General features: G+C 43.8%; 1 protein-coding gene across 1 annotated transcript in view; it reads right to left on the bottom strand.

The window, feature by feature from the left end:
• LOC135509425 (insulin receptor-like) overlaps positions 1–22,708 on the bottom strand; it is a 157,083-nt gene that overhangs the window by 42,280 nt on the left and 92,095 nt on the right. The window contains exons 3-6 of the mRNA XM_064930075.1: positions 6,417–6,547; positions 4,022–4,215; positions 273–412; positions 31–175 (exon numbers count right to left, since the gene is read on the bottom strand). Of these exons, the coding sequence (XP_064786147.1) occupies positions 31–175; positions 273–412; positions 4,022–4,215; positions 6,417–6,547 (610 nt within the window). The remainder of the gene's footprint in view (positions 1–30; positions 176–272; positions 413–4,021; positions 4,216–6,416; positions 6,548–22,708) is intronic.

The raw sequence follows: 22,708 nt of genomic DNA, 5'->3' as shown, positions 1-22,708 counted from the left end.
ACAGTAGGGTCAGGAAGAAAGTCAACTTACCCGTCCATCAGTGTGTCCCCTCTGATGACCCGTAGGTTGCGGAGGAAAGAGAGCGAGACGAGAGCGTAGGAGCGCCGGACCTTCAGGAAGCCTGTAATCTCCTCCAGCTGTCCAAGGTTAGCCTCCAGCTCTGCTGCTATGTTATCTACACACACATATCCATCATTAACTCAAAAGTTACTTTGTAAGCGCACACACACACACCCACAGCAGTAAGTTGGACATGAGTCCCTAATACTCACTTCCTCCTCTAAGGTTGATATCCATGCTGCCGTTGAGAACGGTGCATCCTCTCAGAGCCTGGGCTGCTGTCACAGAGTCCACCATTTTCAGGCCCATACACACCTTAGGACATAGCCCAGCACACGGAGTACAGACCAACCTGCAGGACGAGAGGGAGAGCACACATCAGATAACACACCCTCATAGGATATAGGGCATGGTTCCCCAACCCGGCGGCCTGAGGGTGATTTAATTTGGCCCCCAAGTTTTCTGAAAAAATATAATAATAAAAACAGATTGGTGGACATAAAGACTGTAAAAAGGAGGTGGATTGGGATGAGTCGGACCGCAGAGTGAAGTAAAAGCAGCCAACAAGTGCAACTCTCAACCAGGTGAAGCTGGTTGAGAGAATGCCAAGAGAGTGCAAAGCAGTCATCAAGGTAAAGGGTGGCTACAGTGCCTTGCGAAAGTATTCAGCCCCTTGAACTTTGCGACCTTTTGCCACATTTCAGGCTTCAAACATAAAGATATAAAACTGTATTTTTTTGTGAAGAATCAACAACAAGTGGGACACAATCATGAAGTGGAACAACATTTATTGGATATTTCAAACTTTTTTAACAAATCAAAAACTGAAAAATTGGGCGTGCAAAATTATTCAGCCCCTTTACTTTCAGTGCAGCAAACTCTCTCCAGAAGTTCAGTGAGGATCTCTGAATGATCCAATGTTGACCTAAATGACTAATGATGATAAATACAATCCACCTGTGTGTAATCACCTGCACTGTGATAGTCTCAGAGGTCCGTTAAAAGCGCAGAGAGCATCATAAAACAAGGAACACACCAGGCAGGTCCGCAGATACTGTTGTGAAGAAGTTTAAAGCTGGATACAAAAAGATTTCCAAGCTTTAAACATCCCAAGGAGCACTGTGCAAGCGATAATATTGAAATGGAAGGAGTATCAGACCACTGCAAATCTACCAAGACCTGACCGTCCCTCTAAACTTTCAGCTCATACAAGGAGAAGACTGATCCGAGATGCAGCCAAGAGGCCCATGATCACTCTGGATGAACTGCAGAGATCTACAGCTGAGGTGGGAGACTCTTTCCATAGGACAACAATCAGTCGTATATTGCACAAATCTGGCCTTTATGGAAGAGTGGCAAGAAGAAAGACATTTCTTAAAAATATCCATAAAAAGTGTTGTTTAAAGTTTGCCACAAGCCACCTGGGAGACACACCAAACATGCGGAAGAAGGTGCTCTGGTCAGATGAAACCAAAATTGAACTTTTTCGCAACAATGCAAAACGTTATGTTTGGCGTAAAAGCAACACAGCTCATCACCCTGAACACACCATCCCCACTGTCAAACATGGTGGTGGCAGCATCATGGTTTGGGCCTTTCTTCAGCAGGGACAGGGACGATGGTTAAAATTGATGGGAAGATGGATGGAGCCAAATACAGGACCATTCTGGAAGAAAACCTGATGGAGTCTGCAAAAGACCTGAGACTGGGACGGAGATTTGTCTTCCAACAAGACAATGATCCAAAACATAAAGCAAAATCTACAATGGAATGGTTCAAAAATAAACATATCCAGGTGTTAGAATGGCCAAGTCAAAGTCCAGACCTGAATCCAATCGAGATTCGCCTCCCTACCATTGAGGAAGTACAGTTCCCAAATGCTCAGCCCAGTCAAAACTGTTCGAGCTGCTTTGGCCCCCAATGGTGGAACAAACTCCCTCACGATGTGCAAAACAGCGGAGTCAATCACCACCTTCCGGAGACACCTGAAACCCCACCTCTTCAAGGAATACCTAGGATAGGATAATAATCCTTCTCACCACCCCCCCCCAGTTTTGATTTAGATGCACTATTGTAAAGTGGCTGTTCCACTGGATGTCAGAAGGTGAATTCACAAAAAAATACAATTTGTAAGTCGCTCTGGATAAGGTCGCGTCTGCTAAATGACTTAAATGTAAATGTAAATACTTTCGCAAGGCACTGTATTTGAAGGATCTGTGGAAAGAACTTAAAACTTGCTGTTCACAAATGCTCTCCATCCAACCTCACTGAGCTCGAGTTGTTTTGCAAGGAGGAATGGGAAAAAAAGAAAAGTCTCTCGATATGCAAAACTGATCTAAAACATTTAACCAGTAGTGATGTTTTAGCTGTTATATCTGTTTTGCAAAAGGTTTGCAGTTACAAATTATTTGTTATTAAGGGGGCTTTCAATAATTTTGCAGACCCAATTTTTCAGTTTTTGATTTGTTAAAAAATTTGAAATATCCAATAAATGTACACGCCACTTCATGATTGTGTCCCACTTGTATGATTCTTCACAAAAAGAGTACAGTTTTATATCTTTATGTTTGAAGCCTGAAATGTGGCAAATAGTACTGCAAAGTTCAAGGGGTATATAGTACGAATACTTTCGTGGTAGAGTTTACAAGGCACTGTATTTGAAGGATCTCAAATAAAATAATTTATGATTTGCTTTACACGTTTTTTTTGGTTACTACAGGATTCCATATGTGTTATTTTATAGTTTATGTCTTCACTATTATTCTACAATGTAGAAAATAGTACAAATAAAGAAAAACCCTTGAATGAGTAGGTGTTCTAAAACTTTTAACCAGTAGTGTATGTTTTAGTCAAATATTATATCTGTTTTGGCTTCTTGCGGCCAATTTGCAGTCTACAAATTATTTGTTATTACACTCATTTCAGAAAGTATTCAGACCCCTTGACTTTTTCCACATTTTGTTACGTTACAGCCTTATTCTAAAATTGATTCAATTGTTTTTTCCCCTCAATCTACACGCCTGTATTATAGACGTACGTAGTAGAGTTGACATTAGTATATAGTACTGTATTATAGACTTATGTGGTAGAGTTTACAGTATTATATAGTACTGTATTATAGAATTACGTAGTAGAGTTGCCAGTAGTATATAGTACTGTATTATAGAATTACGTAGTAGAGTTGCCAGTAGTATATAGTACTGTATTATAGACTTACAAAGTAGAGTTTACAGTAGTATATAGTACCTTATTATAGACTTACGTGGTAGAGTTTACAGTAGGTAGTAAATAGTACTGTATTATAGACTTACGTGGTAGAGTTTACAGTAAGTAGTAAATAGTACTGTATTATAGACTTACGTGGTAGAGTTTACAGTAGTATATAGTACTGTATTATAGACTTACGTAGTAGAGTTGCCAGTCGTATATAGTACTGTATTATAAACTTACGTGGTAGAGTTTACAGTAAGTAGTAAATAGTACTGTATTATAGACTTACGTGGTAGAGTTTACAGTAGTATATAGTACTGTATTATAGACTGATGTGTTAGAGTTTACAGTAGTATAGGGTACTGTATTATAGACTTATGTGGTAGAGTTTACAGTAGTATATAGTACTGTATTATAGACTTACGTAGTAGAGTTGCCAGTAGTATATAGTACTGTATTATAAACTTACGTGGTAAAGTTTACAGTAAGTAGTATATAGTACTGTATTATAGACTTACGTGGTAGAGTTTACAGTAGTATAGGGTACTGTATTATAGACATACGTGGTAGAGTTTACAGTAAGTAGTAAATAGTACTGTATTATAGACTTATGTGGTAGAGTTTACAGTAGTATAGGGTACTGTATTATAGACTTACGTGGTAGAGTTTACAGTAGCATATAGTACTGTATTATAGACTTACGTGGTAGAGTTTACAGTAAGTAGTAAATAGTACTGTACTATAAACTTACGTGGAGGAGTTTACAGTAGTATACCCGGAGGGGCACTCTGGTATACAGGCTCCATTGTGGATGACGAACTGGTGACAGTCGCTGTTCTTGCTCTGCTGACACTTGTTGTGGAGGTCCTGGCAGAAGGAGAAGGGGACGCAGCGCCAGCCCCTGTAGGTGTAGTATCCCTGCGGACAGCGGTCCACACAGGCCTCCTGGTAGTAAGGAATATGGATGAGTTAGATTAATCTATTAGTCAATTGTAAGCATCCGTATCAATTAGAACATTTGGGAATGTAAAATAACAAAATGTAGGTGATATTTGCAATAGCAGATATGACATAAGAGTTTAAATAAACAAGACTTGCTTTAACAAACAAGGCCAAAACTCCTTCCCACCTAAGCAGGCTGAAATAGCAAGCGGTCGTTTAAACAACTCTTACACTGGAAGGGAATTATCACATTCACAATTTTACAATATTATTCTGACCTCAGTGTGGATATACACATGGACCAAAAGTATGTGGGCATCTGCTCGTCAAACGTCTAATTTCAAAATCATGGACATAAATATGGATTTGGCCCCCCCCTTTGCTGCTATAACAGCCTTCACTCTTCTGGGAAGGCTTTCCACTAGATGTTGGAACAATGCTGCTATAACAGCCTCCACTCTTCTGGGAAGACTTTCCACTAGATGTTGGAACAATGCTGCTATAACAGCCTCCACTCTTCTGGGAAGACTTTCCACTAGATGTTGGAACAATGCTGCTATAACAGCCTCCACTCTTCTGGGAAGACTTTCCACTAGATGTTGGAACAATGCTGCTATAACAGCCTCCACTCTTCTGGGAAGACTTTCCACTAGATGTTGGAACAATGCTTTCCACTAGATGTTGGAACTATAACAGCCTCCACTCTTCTGGGAAGACTTTCCACTAGATGTTGGAACAATGCTGCTATAACAGCCTCCACTCTTCTGGGAAGACTTTCCACTAGATGTTGGAACATTGCTGCTATAACAGCCTCCACTCTTCTGGGAAGACTTTCCACTAGATGTTGGAACATTGCTGCTATAACAGCCTCCACTCTTCTGGGAAGACTTTCCACTAGATGTTGGACCACTGCTGCAGGGACTTGCTTCCATTCAGCCACAAGAGTATTAGTGAGGTCGGGCACTGATATTGGGTGATTAGGCCTGGCTAGCAGTCGGCGTTCCAATTCATCCCAAAGGTGTTCGATGGGGTTGAGGTCAGGGCTCTGTGCAGGCCAATCAAGTTCTTCCACACTTATCTCGACAAACCGTTTCTGTGTGGACCTCGCTTTGTGCACGGGTGCATCGTCATGCTGAAACAGGAAAGGGCCTTCCCCAAACTGTTGCCACACAGATGGAAGCACAGAATCGTCTAGAATGTCATTGTATGCTGTAGCTTTAAGATTTCCCTTCACTGGAACGAAGGGGCCCAAACCATGAAAAACAGCCCCAGACTACTATCCTCCTCCACTGAACTTTACAGTTGGCACTATGCATTTGGGCAGGTAGCGTTTTCTTGGCATCCGTCGAACCCAGATTCGTCTGTCGGACTGCCAGATGGTGAAACGTGGTTCTTAACTCCAGAGAACGCGTTTCCACTGCTCCAATGGTGGTGAGCTTTACACCTCTCCAGCCGACACTTGGCACTACACATGGTGATCTTAGGCTTGTGTGCGGCTGCTCGGCCATGGGAACCCATTTCATGAAGCTCCCAACGAACAGTTCTTGTGCTGACGTTGCTTCTAGAGACAGTTTGGAACTCTGTAGCGAGTGTTGCAACAGAGGACAGGCGATTTTAACGCGCTACATTATTCAGCACTTGGCGATCGCGTTCTGTGAGCTTGTGGGGCCTATCACTTTGCGGCTGAGCCGTTGTTGCTCCTAGACGTTTCCACTTGACAATAACAGCACTTACAGTTGACCGGGGAAGCTCTAGCAGAGCAAAAATTTGACGAACTGACTTGTTGGAATGGGGGCATCCTATGACGGTGCCACATTGAAAGTCACTTGAGCTCTTCAGTAAGGCCATTCTACTTGCCAATGTTTGTCTGTGGAGATTGCATGGCTGCATACTCCATTTTCTTTAGACCTGTCAGCAACAGGTGTGGTTGAAATACCCGGATCCAATTATTTGAAGGTGTGTCCACCTACTGTTGGCCATATAGTGTTTAGAAAACACAGAAACATCACGTTTTGACTGCTCTGGACCTTTAAATAATGAATCATCTCTAACATCTAGAATCAGAAACACGATTTTTATGCAACAAAAGTCACAAGGAATTTCTCTTGGCGTTGTATATAGAAGTATCTACATCAGCCCCCCCCCCACATAAACTGTCAACTAATGTGATTGTGAAAGGTGTGTTGAAGTCATCCCAACTTTACCTGGTGCTGGAGGTTCTTGCAGGCAACACAGCTGCTGCTGTTGTGGGGCTCAGAGCAGCCTCCCAGACACTGTTCATGGCAACATTGGTTGTCTCTGGTGCAGGCCCGGTGCTTACAGCTGGTGGGACACACTGTGGAAGGAGGAGGGTTTAGTAATAGGATATTTGGTAATTATAATAGTATTTGGTATGTATGTTTGACCCAGGTTTGCTCTGAAATCACTAAATGTTACTTTCTAACAAGGTGACCCAGGCAACACACACACACTTCATCTACTGCCAATCTGGCAAGAATACACTCACACACTCACACACATACTAGTGTTGTCACGATACCAGAACGTTGACTTGGATACCGATAACAGGTTTAGTATCACGCTACTCGATATCAAAACAATATCACAGCAGAAAAAGGAGTATTAGCCAAAGGCACAGAATGGCCCTTAATCCAGACAGTGTCAACACCTTTTGTTTGCCAAGAATGTGACGAATACAATTTGATTTGATAAACTCCGCTACTGCTCTGCTGAACCTTTTGAAGCAACCGCAAACACGGACAAATATATCATTACAGGTCAACAACCATTACAATGTAGAGCAAAACAACACCACAGAAAAGGGGATCTGACTGACACTGCATTATATTACACTGACTGACACTGCATTCTATTACACTGACTGACACTGCATTATATAATACTGACTGACACTGCATTATATAATACTGACTGACACTGCATTATATTACACTGACTGACACTGCATTATATAATACTGACTGACACTGCATTATATAATACTGACTGACACTGCATTATATAATACTGACTGACACTGCATTCTATTACACTGACTGACACTGCATTATATAATACTGACTGACACTGCATTATATTATACTGACTGACACTGCATTATATAATACTGACTGACACTGCATTATATTATACTGACTGACACTGCATTATATTACACTGACTGACACCGCATTACACTGACTGACTCTGCATTATATTATAGTGACTGACACTGCATTATATTATAGTGACTGACACTGCATTATATTATACTGACTGACACTGCATTATATTATACTGACTGACACTGCATTATATAATACTGACTGACACTGCATTATATTATACTGACTGACACTGCATTATATTATACTGACTGACACTGCATTATATTATACTGACTGACACTGCATTATATTATACTGACTGACACTGCATTATATTATACTGACTGACACTGCATTATATTACACTGACTGACACTACATTCTATTATACTGACTGACACTACATTCTATTATACTGACCGACACCGCATTACACTGACTGACACTGCATTATATTATAGTGACTGACACTGCATTATATTATACTGACTGACACTGCATTATATTATACTGACTGACACTGCATTATATTATACTGACTGACACTGCATTATATTACACTGACTGACACTGCATTATATTATACTGACTGACACTGCATTATATTATACTGACTGACACTGCATTATATTATACTGACTGACACTGCATTATATTATACTGACTGACACTGCATTATATTATACTGACTGACACTGCATTATATTACACTGACTGACACTGCATTATATTATACTGACTGACACTGCATTATATTATACTGACTGACACTGCATTATATTATACTGACTGACACTGCATTATATTATACTGACTGACACTGCATTATATTATACTGACTGACACTGCATTATATTACACTGACTGACACTGCATTATATTATACTGACTGACACTGCATTCTATTATACTGACTGACACTGCATTATATTATACTGACTGACACTGCATTATATTATACTGACTGACACTGCATTATATTATACTGACTGACACTGCATTATATTATACTGACTGACACTGCATTATATTATACTGACTGACACTGCATTATATTATACTGACTGACACTGCATTATATTATACTGACTGACACTGCATTATATTATACTGACTGACACTGCATTATATTACACTGACTGACACTGCATTATATTATAGTGACTGACACTGCATTATATTACACTGACCGACACTGCATTATATTATACTGACTGACACTGCATTATATTACACTGACTGACACTGCATTATATTATAGTGACTGACACTGCATTATATTACACTGACTGACACCACATTACACTGACTGACACTGCATTATATTATAGTGACTGACACTGCATTATATTATAGTGACTGACACTGCATTATATTATAGTGACTGACACTGCATTATATTATACTGACTGACACTGCATTATATTACACTGACTGACACTGCATTATATTATACTGACTGACACTGCATTATATTACACTGACTGACACCGCATTACACTGACCGACACTGTGAATCCTGTGTGGTTGTCTGAACTCCCTTACCAGCATAAGTGATATGCAATATCTGTGTCAACTCCCACTCCCAACATTACTCTGGTGTGTGTGTGTCTCTCTACTGGGATTCATTAGCGTCACAGCAGTCATGTGACATGGGGTCAGCTCTCTACGAGTACAACATGGACCTCTGTCCTTCCTTTCTGACTGAGTGTGTGTAAGAGGGGGTGGTACAAGGAGCTAATTACAGATCACTTAACAGTATCAAATGAGGGGATTAGATACAATGTTTCTGAATGAGTAGCTAACATTGAAACCCTCTTGTCAGTATTTTCTCTGAATATTGGGTGTTGAATACTCTCTGCCTGCCCCCCCCCCCTTCGGTCTCTCTCACCCGCACTATACACACTCCCTCCCCCATCCCTAAACACACACAAAAGTCACTCACATTGCCTGCAGCCCTACACACACACACACACACACACACACACACACACACACACACACACACACACACACACACACACACACACTCCTGATCCAGTGCTGACTCCATTCCATCGCACAGCGGCAGCTGCAGATCCACCCTCAGCTTTAACCAATGTGTTGCCTGGTAGGGGGAGCTGGCCTCTCTCTCTTTAACCAATGTGTTGCCTGGTAGGGGGAGCTGGCCTCTCTCTCTTTAACCAATGTGTTGCCTGGTAGGGGGAGCTGGCCTCTCTCTCTTTAACCAATGTGTTGACTGGTAGGGGGAGCTGGCCTCTCTCTCTTTAACCAATGTGTTGACTGGTAGGGGGAGCTGGCCTCACTCTCTTTAACCAATGTGTTGCCTGGTAGGGGGAGCTGGCCTCTCTCTCTTTAACCAATGTGTTGCCTGGTAGGGGGAGCTGGCCTCTCTCTCTTTAACCAATGTGTTGCCTGGTAGGGGGAGCTGGCCTCACTCTCTTTAACCAATGTGTTGCCTGGTAGGGGGAGCTGGCCTCACTCTCTTTAACCAATGTGGTGGCTGGTAGGGGGAGCTGGCCTCTCTCTCTTTAACCAATGTGGTGCCTGGTAGGGGGAGCTGGCCTCTCTCTCTTTAACCAATGTGGTGGCTGGTAGGGGGAGCTGGCCTCTCTCTCTTTAACCAATGTGTTGCCTGGTAGGGGGATCTGGCCTCACTCTCTTTAACCAATGTTGTGACTGGTAGGGGGAGCTGGCCTCTCTCTCTTTAACCAATGTGTTTCCCGGTTAGGGGGAGCTGGCCTCTCTCTCTTTAACCAATGTGTTGCCTGGTAGGGGGAGCTGGTCTCTCTCTCTTTAACCAATGTGGTGCCTGGTAGGGGGAGCTGGCCTCACTCTCTTTAACCAATGTTGTGGCTGGTAGGGGGAGCTGGCCTCACTCTCTTTAACCAATGTGTTGCCTGGTAGGGGGAGCTGGCCTCTCTCTCTTTAACCAATGTGTTGCCTGGTAGGGGGAGCTGGCCTCTCTCTCTTTAACCAATGTGTTGCCTGGTAGGGGGAGCTGGCCTCTCTCTCTTTAACCAATGTGTTGCCTGGTAGGGGGAGCTGGCCTCTCTCTCTTTAACCAATGTGTTGACTGGTAGGGGGAGCTGGACTCTCTCTCTTTAACCAATGTGTTGCCTGGTAGGGGGAGCTGGCCTCTCTCTCTTTAACCAATGTGGTGCCTGGTAGGGGGAGCTGGCCTCACTCTCTTTAACCAATGTTGTGGCTGGTAGGGGGAGCTGGCCTCACTCTCTTTAACCAATGTGTTGCCTGGTAGGGGGATCTGGCCTCTCTCTCTTTAACCAATGTGTTGCCTGGTAGGGGGAGCTGGCCTCTCTCTCTTTGACCAATGTGGTGGCTGGTAGGGGGAGCTGGCCTCTCTCTCTTTAACCAATGTGTTGCCTGGTAGGGGGAGCTGGCCTCTCTCTCTTTAACCAATGTGGTGGCTGGTAGGGGGAGCTGGCCTCTCTCTCTTTAACCAATGTGTTGCCTGGTAGGGGGAGCTGGCCTCTCTCTCTTTAACCAATGTGGTGGCTGGTAGGGGGAGCTGGCCTCTCTCTCTTTAACCAATGTGTTGCCTGGTAGGGGGAGCTGGCCTCTCTCTTTAACCAATGTGGTGGCTGGTAGGGGGAGCTGGCCTCTCTCTTTTAACCAATGTGTTGCCTGGTAGGGGAGCTGGCCTCTCTCTTTTAACCAATGTGGTGGCTGGTAGGGGGAGCTGGCCTCTCTCTCTTTAACCAATGTGTTGCCTGGTAGGGGAGCTGGCCTCACTCTCTTTAACCAATGTGTTGCCTGGTAGGGGGAGCTGGCCTCACTCTCTTTAACCAATGTGTTGCCTGGTAGGGGAGCTGGCCTCTCTCTTTTAACCAATGTGTTGCCTGGTAGGGGAGCTGGCCTCTCTCTTTTAACCAATGTGGTGGCTGGTAGGGGGAGCTGGCCTCACTCTCTTTAACCAATGTTGTGGCTGGTAGGGGGAGCTGGCCTCACTCTCTTTAACCAATGTGTTGCCTGGTAGGGGGAGCTGGCCTCTCTCTCTTTGACCAATGTGGTGGCTGGTAGGGGGAGCTGGCCTCTCTCTTTAACCAATGTGTTGCCTGGTAGGGGAGCTGGCCTCTCTCTTTAACCAATGTGGTGGCTGGTAGGGGAGCTGGCCTCTCTCTCTTTAACCAATGTGTTGCCTGGTAGGGGGAGCTGGCCTCTCTCTCTTTAACCAATGTGTTGCCTGGTAGGGGGAGCTGGCCTCTCTCTTTTTAACCAATGTGGTGGCTGGTAGGGGAGCTGGCCTCTCTCTTTTAACCAATGTGTTGCCTGGTAGGGGGAGCTGGCCTCTCTCTCTTTAACCAATGTGGTGGCTGGTAGGGGGAGCTGGCCTCTCTCTCTTTAACCAATGTGTTGCCTGGTAGGGGGAGCTGGCCTCACTCTCTTTAACCAATGTGTTGCCTGGTAGGGGGAGCTGGCCTCACTCTCTTTAACCAATGTGTTGCCTGGTAGGGGGAGCTGGCCTCTCTCTCTTTAACCAATGTGTTGCCTGGTAGGGGGAGCTGGCCTCTCTCTCTTTAACCAATGTGGTGGCTGGTAGGGGGAGCTGGCCTCTCTCTCTTTAACCAATGTGGTGCCTGGTAGGGGGAGCTGGCCTCTCTCTCTTTAACCAATGTGGTGCCTGGTAGGGGGAGCTGGCCTCTCCCCACTGAGTTAACCCTTTAAGTGCTAGAGACGCTGAATGACAACATGCATGAAAAGTAAACCAGAACCACATAGAAACAGGCAAACGCTGCACTTTGGTGCACGTACACAAACAAATTCATCCATGTACGACACACACACACCCACTATTTCTGCCAGTGTGGCAGTGAGGAATCGTCTTGAGGAGAAACACGGGGTGTGTCCCAAATGACAACCGATTGCCTGTAAAATGCACTGCTTTTGACCAGGGCCCATAGAGCGGTTTGAGCCAGTCACGTGTGTTTGTTTACAAAGAAGAACAACAAGCAAAATGGGAGCTTCGTGAGTTGAGTCACTTCTGCATTGCAAGGAGTGATTTAAAAATATATATATTTGTTTTATTTAACCTTTATTTAAGTAGGCAAGTTCACAGCTATATACCTTATAACTATTACATTAACAACCTATGATGTGGCAAATAAATGTTTTCCAGCTGGGTTTTGCTAACTTGCTAATATTAGCTAAGTGGCTACTTTTAGCTTGCAAGATCAAGCTTCTTTTATTATTTTGTTATTTTATTTAACCTTTATTAAACTAGGCAAGTCAGTTAAGAACAAATGTGTTTTTAAAATGACAGCCTACCCCGGCCAAAACCTAACTCGGACGACACTGGGCTAATCGTGCGCCGCTCTATGGGACTCCCATAGGGTCTCACAACCGGTTGTGATACAGCCTGGAATCGAACCAGGGTCAGTAGTGACGCTTCTAGCACTGAGATGCAGTGCCACTCTTGTTAACAGCAGCAGAGACAATCCCCTCCAGGATTAAGATCCCTGCTGCCTAATATTTGTCTTGTGCGTGCAGCAAACTGCGTTGAGATAATAATGCAATGAAACAGCAGGGAGCAGGTCTCGAACCCTCGACCTTCTAGCCCGAAGTCCAGCGCGCTATCGCCTGTGCCGCAAAAGCTCGAACGGTAGAGCTGGGCTGTCTGTCCTAGTAGTAAATGTTTGCATGCACTCGTTAGCATTTACCTCGCATCCGCTTTGAGAATTCCAGTTATCAGCAGACGGGTATCATTTGCATTATTACTAACAACTACACGAAGTGTGGACTAGACACGAGCGCACCGTACACAACACACACAGACACTAACCTCGAAAAACATGACCCTTGGTCAACCTCAGTGCATCACAACAAGTAAATTAAGGTTGGGTTCAGATAACCTAACCAAAATACAATTACAATGTCAACAAATCCTGCCCCATTTTACCAAGCTCCGTGTGCAAAATCACCCTGCCGTCCACTTCGCTTTTTTAAGTCATTGAAAGGGGCTTCTCTGTTGTTTCATCGCCCCCAACCAACGTGTACAAAGGATCACGTCACTTTGAACCTGAAAAGCCCTATAAGGATTGACCATGTAATGTATGGCGCATATTACAGCAGGATACACAGCCAAACTCTATGGTTTAACGCCGATGTTAAAAACTGATGTCAAAGCTAACATGCAAACATATATAACGTATGACATAATGTCCAAGATGGCGTAGCAGTCAGACGTCTTTGTCCTGTCGTGTCCCTTGTATATATCTTTTTACATCTTTTGCTTCGCATATCTTTTAAAAATATTTTCCTAAACCTCAACTTCTAAATACTCTCCTGCAACCCGCCTCACTCAATGTGGCGTGGATCTGTTTCTTTTCCTAAAGTATTTCTATTTACTTCGGATCTGGAATCCCTCAACTGAAGCTAGCCAGCTAACTACCTACCAGCTATCAGTCAGCAAACCATTGCGAGCGGTCATCAGCTAACCTTTAGCTCGGAAAACTCTCGCCAGTTCGAACAACGTGCCTCAAACCAGAGCATAACGGACCTATTATTTATTTTTTCCCACATATCCCCGGATTCCTACCGCAAACTCTGAACATTTTCATCTGGATCTTCGCAACTAGCTTACCGCAATCCCGAGTGACTATTCCTGGCTAGCATTTCCATCCCAGAGCAAGCACCAATTAGCCTGAAGCTAGCCCGGCCAGGGCTCCTGTGCTACCAACGAAGCCCACTCCTGGGTTACAATATCCGGACCCCTTCTATTGCCGGTACGGGGCACAGAAGCCCACCGATCCTCTACGACTGGAATACCGACAATCTGGCCGAGAATTCCAACAGGCCCCTCAGGCGCGACGTCCGCTGAAGGCCCATTCTGCTAACCGCGGCCTACTAGCTACCTAGAGCTACTTGGAACCCTACAAATTCCACGACTGGTCTAGCGACGTCACCGCACGAAGAGGCTTAAACAGACTTACCCCCATCGCGCCGTCCCCCAAAGGCTAACTTGCTAGCCCCGGCCTGCCAACTGCTAGCCCCGGCCTGCCAACTGCTAGCCCCGGCCTGCCAACTGCTAGCCCCGGCCTGCCAACTGCTTGCACCGGCCTGCCAACTGCTTGCCCCGGCCTGCCAACTGCTAGCCCCGGCCTGCCAACTGCTAGCCCCGGCCTGCCAACTGCTAGCCCCGGCCTGCCAACTGCTTGCTTGCTAGCCCCGGCCTGCCAACTGCTTGCTTGCTAACCCGGTCTGCTAGCTGCTAGTTTGCCAGCCCCGGTCTGCTAACTGTTAGCATCGGCCTGCTAACTGTCTGAATTGCCGTGTCCCCAGTCAGCCCAACCACTCACTGGACCCATATGTTCACTTGGCTACGCATGCCTCTCTCTAATATCAATATGCCGCGTCCATTACTGTCCTGGTTAGTGATAACTTTCTTATTTCACTGTGGAGCCTCTAGCCCTGCTCAATATCCCTGAACCAACCATGTTGTTCAACTTCCTACATATGAGATGACATCACCTGTTTTTAACGTCTCTAGAGACTATATCTCTCTCATCATTACTCAATGCCTAGGTTTACCTCCAATGTACTCACGTCCTACCTTACCTTTGTCTGTACACTATGCCTTGAATCTATGCTATTGTGCCTAGAAACCTGCTCCTTTTACTCTCTGTTCCGAACGTGCTAGACGGCCAGTTCGTATAGCCTTTGGCCGTACCCTTATCCTCTGTTCCTCTGGTGATGTGGAGGTTAATCCAGGTCCTGCAGTGCCTAGCTCCACTCCCACTCCCCAGGAGCTCTCATTTGTTGACTTCTGTTACCGTAAAAGCCTTGGTTTCATGCATGTTAACATTAGAAGCGTACTCCCTAAGTTTGTTTTACTCACTGCTTTAGCTTACTCTGCCAACCCGGATGTCTTAGCCGTGTTTAAATCCAGGCTTAGGAAAACCTCCAAAAACTCTGAAATCTCTATCGCTAACTATAACATTTTCCGCCAAGATAGAACTGTCAAAGGGGGCGGTGTTGCAATCTACTGCAAAGATAGCCTGCAGAGTTCTGTATTACTATCCAAGTCTGTACTCAAACAATTCGAGCTTCTACTTCTAAAAATTCACCTTTCCAGAGTCAAGTCTTTCACTGTTGCCGCTTGCTATTTCACTGTTTGCCCCCAGCTGTGCCCTCAATACCATATGTTAATTGATTGCCCCCTATCTATCTTCTGAGCTTGTGCTACTAGGTGACCTAACCTGGGACATGCTTAACACCCCGGCCATCCTACAATCTAAGCTTGATGCCCTCAATCTCACACAAATTATCAATGAACCTACCAGGTACAACTTTAAATCCGTAAACACAGGCACCCTCATAGATGTCATCCTAACGAACTCGCCCTCCAAATACACCTCTGCTGTTTTCAATCAAGATCTCAGCAATCACTGCCTCATTGCCTGCATCCATAATGGGTCTGCGAACAAACGACCACCCCTCATCACTGTCAAACGCTCCCTAAAACACTTCTGCGAGGAGGTCTTTCTAATTGACCTGGCCGGGGTATCCTGAAATGACATTGACCTCATCCCGTCAGTAGAGGATGACTGGCTGTTCTTTAAAAGTGCCTTCCTCACCATCTTAAATAAGCATGCCCCACTCAAAAAATGTAGAACTAGGAATAGATAAAGTCCTTGGTTCACTCCAGACCGGTCTGCCCTTGACCAGCACAAAAACATCCTGTGGCGTTCTGCATTAGCATCAAATAGCCTGCCCTGATATGCAACTTTTCATGGAAGTTAGGAACAAATATACACAGGCAGTTAGAAAAGCAAAGGCTAGCTTTTTCAAACAGAAATGTGCATCCTGTAGTACTAAGTCAAAAAGGTTCTGGGACACTGTAAAGTCCATGGAGAATAAGAGCACCTCCTCCCAGCTGCCCACTGCTCTGAGGCTAGGAAATACTTACCACCGATAAATCCACTATAATTGAGAATTTCAATAAACATTTCTCTACGGCTGGCCATGCTTTCCACCTGGCTACCCCGGTCAACTGCCCGGCACCCTCCACAGCAACCCGCCAAAGCCCCCACCATTTCTCCTTCACCCAAATCCAGATAGCTGATGTTCTGAAAGAGCTGCAAAATCTGGACCCCTACAAATCAGCCAGGCTAGACAATCTGGACCCTCTCTTTCTAAAATTATCTGCCAAAATTGTTGCAACCCCTATTACTAGTCTGTTCAACCTCTCTTTCGTATCGTCTGAGATTCCCAAAGATTGGAAAGCTGCGGCGGTCATCCCCCTCTTCAAAGGGGGTGACACTCTAGACCCAAACTGCTACAGACCTATATCTATCCTACCCTGTCTTTCTAAGGTCTTCGAAAGCCAAGTTAACAAACAGATTACCGACCATTTCGAATCCCACCGTACCTTATCCGATATGCAATCTGGTTTCAGAGCTGGTCATGGGTGCACCTCAACCACGCTCAAGGTCCTAAACGACATCATAACCGCCATCGATAAGAGACATTACTGTGCAGCCATATTCATCAACCTGGCCAAGGCTTTCGATTCTGTCAATCACCACATTCTTATTGGCAGACTCGACAGCCTTGGTTTCTCAAATGATTGCCTTGCCTGGTTCACCAACTCCTTTTCTGATAGAGTTCAGTGTGTCAAATTGGAGGGCCTGTTGTCCGGACCTCTGGCAGTCTCTATGGGTGTACCACAGGGTTCAATTCTTGGGTCGACTCTCTTCTCTGCATACATAAATGATGTTGCTCTTGCTGCTGGTGATTCTCTGATCCACCTCTACGCAGACGACACCATTCTGTATACTTCTGGCCCCTCTTTGGACACTGTGTTAACTAACCTCCAGACGATACAACTCTCCTTCCAGGGCCTCCAACTGCTCTTAAACGCAGGTAAAACTAAATGAATGCTATTCAATGGATCACTGCCCGCTCCTGCTGGACGCAGTCTATCACAGTGCCATCCGTTTTGTCACCAAAACCCCATACACTACCCACCATTGCGACCTGTACGCTCTCGTTGGTTGGCCCTCGCTTCATACTCGTCGCCAAACCCACTGGCTACAGGTTATCTACAAGTCTCTGCTATGTAAAGGACCTGGTTAAATATGTCTCGTTATGACATATGAAATACAAGTGATAGTGTACTCAATGTGTAATATCTACGTAAAAAATGTATGAACGCGTAACATTATTATGCAGTCATATTCAGCTCCTGATTGGTCAAAGTGTTATTTGACATGTATCTTTTTTGACCAGCAACGACCCAAACGGCGTTCCATAGAAATCCTGGTTGAGAATGAAACGACTGAACAACGAAACAGCACAGCAAGTAAGTGAAAGAAATAGGTTTTGATTATGTTTTACTGGTAATGGGGACATATGTAAATGTCAACAAAATAACTTTTTGTCAGTGTGGTGTGTGTGTGTAACCTTTATTTAACTAGGCAAGTCAGTTAAGAACAAATTCCTATATACAATGACGGCCCGGACGACGCTGGGCCAATTGTGCGCCGCCCTATGGAACTCCCAATCATGGCCGGATGTGATACAGCCTGGATTCGAACCTGGGACTGTAGTGACGCCTCTTGCACTGAGATGCAATGCCTTAGACTGCTGTGTCTATGTGTGTGTGTTAATTATTTAACTGTACCAGAATGCTTAAAAGGCCGCTAAAAATGTTTTATATTGGTATAGTTTTTTTTGGCAAGGAAAATATCGTATATCGGTACCAGTCAAAAATGTCATATTAGTGCATCACTAGATGCTATCATGCGGAATAGGTTGGAGTTTGTTGGTCTCCAGTGGTGGTGAGTATATCATCAGCTAGACCATAGACAGCTGCTTATGTATCTGGTTATGTATATTTAGGCATGGAAACACAATAACGTTTCAAAGGAATGCAAATAATTAGTAAGAAAACCTTTTGTCATGATTGTGATGTCACCAGAATGACTTTAGATGCAGTAGAACTTTAGCCAGCCAACGAAGATTGAGGGGACCACCGTATTTTAGCTAGCTAACATTAGCATTGCCAGTTTTTTTGTTTTTTTTTACAAAGTTTGCAAGTGACAGTAGTCGCAAACATTGCTATCTCTCGAAAGTAAATTTGATGACATCATAATATGGCAAAGTTGTTTCCTACTAATTATTTGCCTACTTTAGCAATGCCATCTTTTCCCCATGCCACTGTAAATTAGTGTAATTTAGACTAAACAGTCATATTAGCCTCCCGAGGAGCAACCCATATCAAATAAATATCGGATGCAGCTATGGTGGTACTAGGCCAGCTCATGTCTGACTACAACAGTGAACTAACTAGCAGCAACAAACCAACCCAGGGCCATAACAAATCATGTCACAGCTGGTGGCATATTATAGCGGCGTCACCGGCCTGAATCTAATCCAATCTGGAAGCGGTCAGTCTACATAGAATTTGAGATGACGTTATTACTTTATGTTTATAAATGAGTGTTGATGACATTAGTTAGTTAGTTAGTTAACCCTGCCAGACTGATCCCCCTAGTCATGAACGGATGCCGGGACCTACCAGAAAGGGAAAATATGCGTATAGTAACATGTTCTTCAATGTGTGATTGCAATGGTTTAGCGATAATTTCATTCACTGTTCACTTGCTATTTTCACAGTTTGTCAGGTGAGACCTCAGAATAAAAGTGTGTCATGAGACCTTTGTGACACCTGTGTTGTTGCTAGAGTCTCACTTGAATACTATGAAAAGGAAATCTTAAAGCCTCTGATAGTGACCTGAGTTACTGCCCTGATGACAGACAGCTTCATTAACAACGACAGGTAATGTGTGTTATGTGAAATATGCAAAGTTGTATAAAGAAAAATGTTTAAAAAAATACCCGGCTTGATAAAACAGTAGGCTAATTCCTCAGCCAAGCAAGATACAGCGAGTTGAGTCATTTTTGTTTTTGAAGTGCACTTGCAAAAAGCTTCGTTCTTTCTTCAGAAGAAAATGCAAGTTGTAACTTGGCTATTATATCACCCTGTCACAGGCCCTCCCAGTCAACACCACCTCATAAGATTGTCTGCTGCAGATATTGGAGAGATGTCCAGTTTGCAGCCGAACATGTATCATAGAGAAGACCAACAAGGGGGTCATGCTGACAGGCCCCTGCTGTGAGTATTCCTATGAATGGAACAGTGAGCCAGAGACGCAACTTTCACTGGGTACATGCCCCCCCCACATACTGAAATTGTATATATGTGACTCACCACCTGGATTCGGTCTTATGTAGCAACATTTGAAATTGTGTTTTTTTTTTACATTGGATAAAAGTAGAGACTCAGAGCTACAAAATTGTATATCATACACTGCAAGTTGAGGAACAATGGGGAAGTAATTCTGCTTTGAAAGTTGATAAACTTGTAAACTCACTTTTGGGATTCAACAATGCCACGGTGCTGGAAGCTAACCAACCAGGTTCAATGTTAGCTAGCTAACATTAGGCTCTAACTAGAAAAGTAAATGGCTCTGGGATACAAATAATAACATCAGATAGAGAGCCAGCCAGCTAACGTTAGCTAGCTAGCTAACAGTGCACTAGCTAGGTAAACAATGTTTAGAATCACACACGTCACGAAACGTTAGCTAACATTAGCTAGTTAATACTAAACAATGAACACAGTGCCAAATCATGTCATTACTACTCTGCATGAATACGACTCTGGGATACAAATTATAACGCTAGCTAGCTAGTTAACAGTACACTTTAGCTTGAAATGAAACCACTTTCTGTCAAGATTAGAAACGTGTAATATCTGAAAATGTAGCTAGCTAATGCTAGATTATTTTACCTGTACACATCATCATGCATGATGGACGGGTCTCCCTCTCAGGAATGCCATACCACGGTTGCCCTTAGCTTGAACATGTAATCCGGCGACAGGTGTTTTCTCCATCACTTTAGCTATCATACTCTAATTCCACTGATTTCAAAACTTGAAAGTGGAGACCAACACTTATGCAGCTCCACTACACAATACATTGAAAAAAGCCGCATTCGACAGGATTACCAACACAGTGATGAGCTCAAATAGACAGAAGCCTTCTATATGGCAGACCAATCCGAACTCCTCTCTCAGCATGTCCAGCCCACTCATTATCTCAGTCAATCATGGCTAGTGGGAAGGTTGCTTGTTCTGTGGCTTAACCAACAAAGCTCGTAATTTAACTATTTTATTTGTATTTACGGATGGCATTCAAGTTTGTTATTAAGGCACATGAAAGTTCACATGTTCGAGAAGGCAAATTCTGCCAAAAAAATGTTATTTTTTTTTGAATACCTTTTTTTAAATAACGTTCAAATGGCTCTCCTGTGAAGTCGTGACTTACGACATATGCCTAGTTTCCTCAAATCGGGTCACATCTGTCCTCCCCAGATTTATCATTGGAATGTGATACAAAACAAGGCAACGGTGTGCTTTAGGACCACACGGATGCCTCCGAACAGCCGGGCCGGCTGTTGAGTGTTTTTCACAGTTGATATAATAACACTTTTTTTTTCCTTCTTTAAAAACAAAAATCCCGCCCCACTTCTACAACCAAAGTTGCGCCCCTGCAGTCAGCAAACAGGTTCCGTTAGCCCCCCGCCCGCCCCCGGTGGGAATTTCAAGTTGGAGATACTTATAGCCTACAGTTTCTACCGATGACATAACGTGTGCCTGTTTCATTTTAATAATAAAAATCTGAATGAAATTGAAGAAAATCTCAAATTCAACAAAATGCGAGAACACCAGCCTCTGCCATATGGACACTTTGATCCAGGTAAGACTGTAGCTCGTTAAGCGAGGGAGTGTTTGGGGATAAAAAGGGAAAGCAGCATGCACAACGGGGCGGAGTAGGAGAGAACCAAGAGCGTTATGAAGAGAGCATACTATCTGTGAGATTACATGTTGTGCCTTGGACTGTCGGACTCCCTTGTGTACCAGACCGGATGAGCTGAGGACCACAGTGTGAGGATTACCCTGGAAAACGGAACGTGGACTGTGAGGTGATTGGTGAATCCCCCCCCCCCCCGTCTTTCCCTGTGTATGAAAATCCCTAATAAACTTTCCCCTTGAGTTCTATTTGTGCCTGATTTGTGATTGAACTTGGTGACGTGGAAACCCCACACCCTTAATCTTACACACACACACACACACACACACACACACACAGTGGGGCAAGAAAGTATTTAGTCAGCCACCAATTGTGCAAGTTCTCCCACTTAAAAAGATGAGGCCTATAATTTTCATCATAAGTTGACACACCTAATTCAAGGGTTTTTATTTATTTTTACTATTTTCTACATTGTAGAATAATAGTGAAGACCTCAAAACTATGAAATCATGTAGTAACCAAAGAAGTGTTAAATCTGAATATATTTTAGATTCTTCAAAGAAGCCACCCTTTGCATTCTCTCATCCGGCTTCACTTGTTGGCCGTTTTTCCTTAGACTCTGCGGTCCAACTCCTTCCAAACCATGTCAATTGTGTTTGACCCATTGTTCACATGCAGAGATCATCCATTCACCTACTCTGCGTCTCACAAAGACACGGCGGTTGGAACCAATAATCTCAAATTTGGACTCTACCAGTCTGTCTATTGCTTGTGTTTCTTGGCCCAGGCTGTATCACAACTGGTCGTGATTGGGAGTCTTATAGGGTGGCGCACAAGTGGCCTGGGGTAAGCCGTCATTGTAAATAAGAATTTGTTCTTAACTGACTTGCCTAGTTAAAAAGAAAAAGAAAAAGAAAAAAAATAAGTCTCTTATTATTGGTGTCCTTTAGTAGTAGTTTCCTTGCAGCAATTCAACCGCGAAGGCCTGATTCACACAGTCTCCTCTGAACAGTTGATGTTGAGATGTGTCTGTTGCTTGACCTCTGAAGCAATTAACTCTAATGAACATATCCTCTGCAGCAGATGTAACTCTGGGTCTTCCATTCCTGTGGCGGTCCTCATGAGAGCCTAGTTTCATCATAGCGCTGGATTGTTTTTGTGACTGCACTTGAAGAATTGTTAAATTCTTGACATTATCCAGATTGACTCATTTCTCTTTGCTTATTTGAGCTGATTTTGCCATAATATGGACATGGTCTTTTTTCCAAGTAGGGCTATCTTCTGTGACCACCCCTACCTTATCACAAAACAACTGATTGGAAAGAAAACCTCCCTGGTCTTTGTGGTTGAATCTGTGTTTGAAATTCACAGCTCGACTGAGGGACCTTACAGATAATTGTATATGTGGAGTACAGAGATTAGTTAGTCATTCATTATTACTGAAGACATAGTGATTTATGTGACTCGTTAAGCACATTTTTACTCCTGAACTTATTTAGGTTTGCCATAACAAATGGGGTTGAAAACTTGACTCAAGACATATCAATTTTT

Source organism: Oncorhynchus masou, chromosome 3, assembly GCF_036934945.1.
Source record: "Oncorhynchus masou masou isolate Uvic2021 chromosome 3, UVic_Omas_1.1, whole genome shotgun sequence".
In the NCBI taxonomy this organism is placed as follows: Eukaryota; Metazoa; Chordata; class Actinopteri; order Salmoniformes; family Salmonidae; genus Oncorhynchus; species Oncorhynchus masou.
Note: the sequence above shows the minus strand (reverse complement) of the source record. Positions and strands in the feature narration are given on the sequence as shown.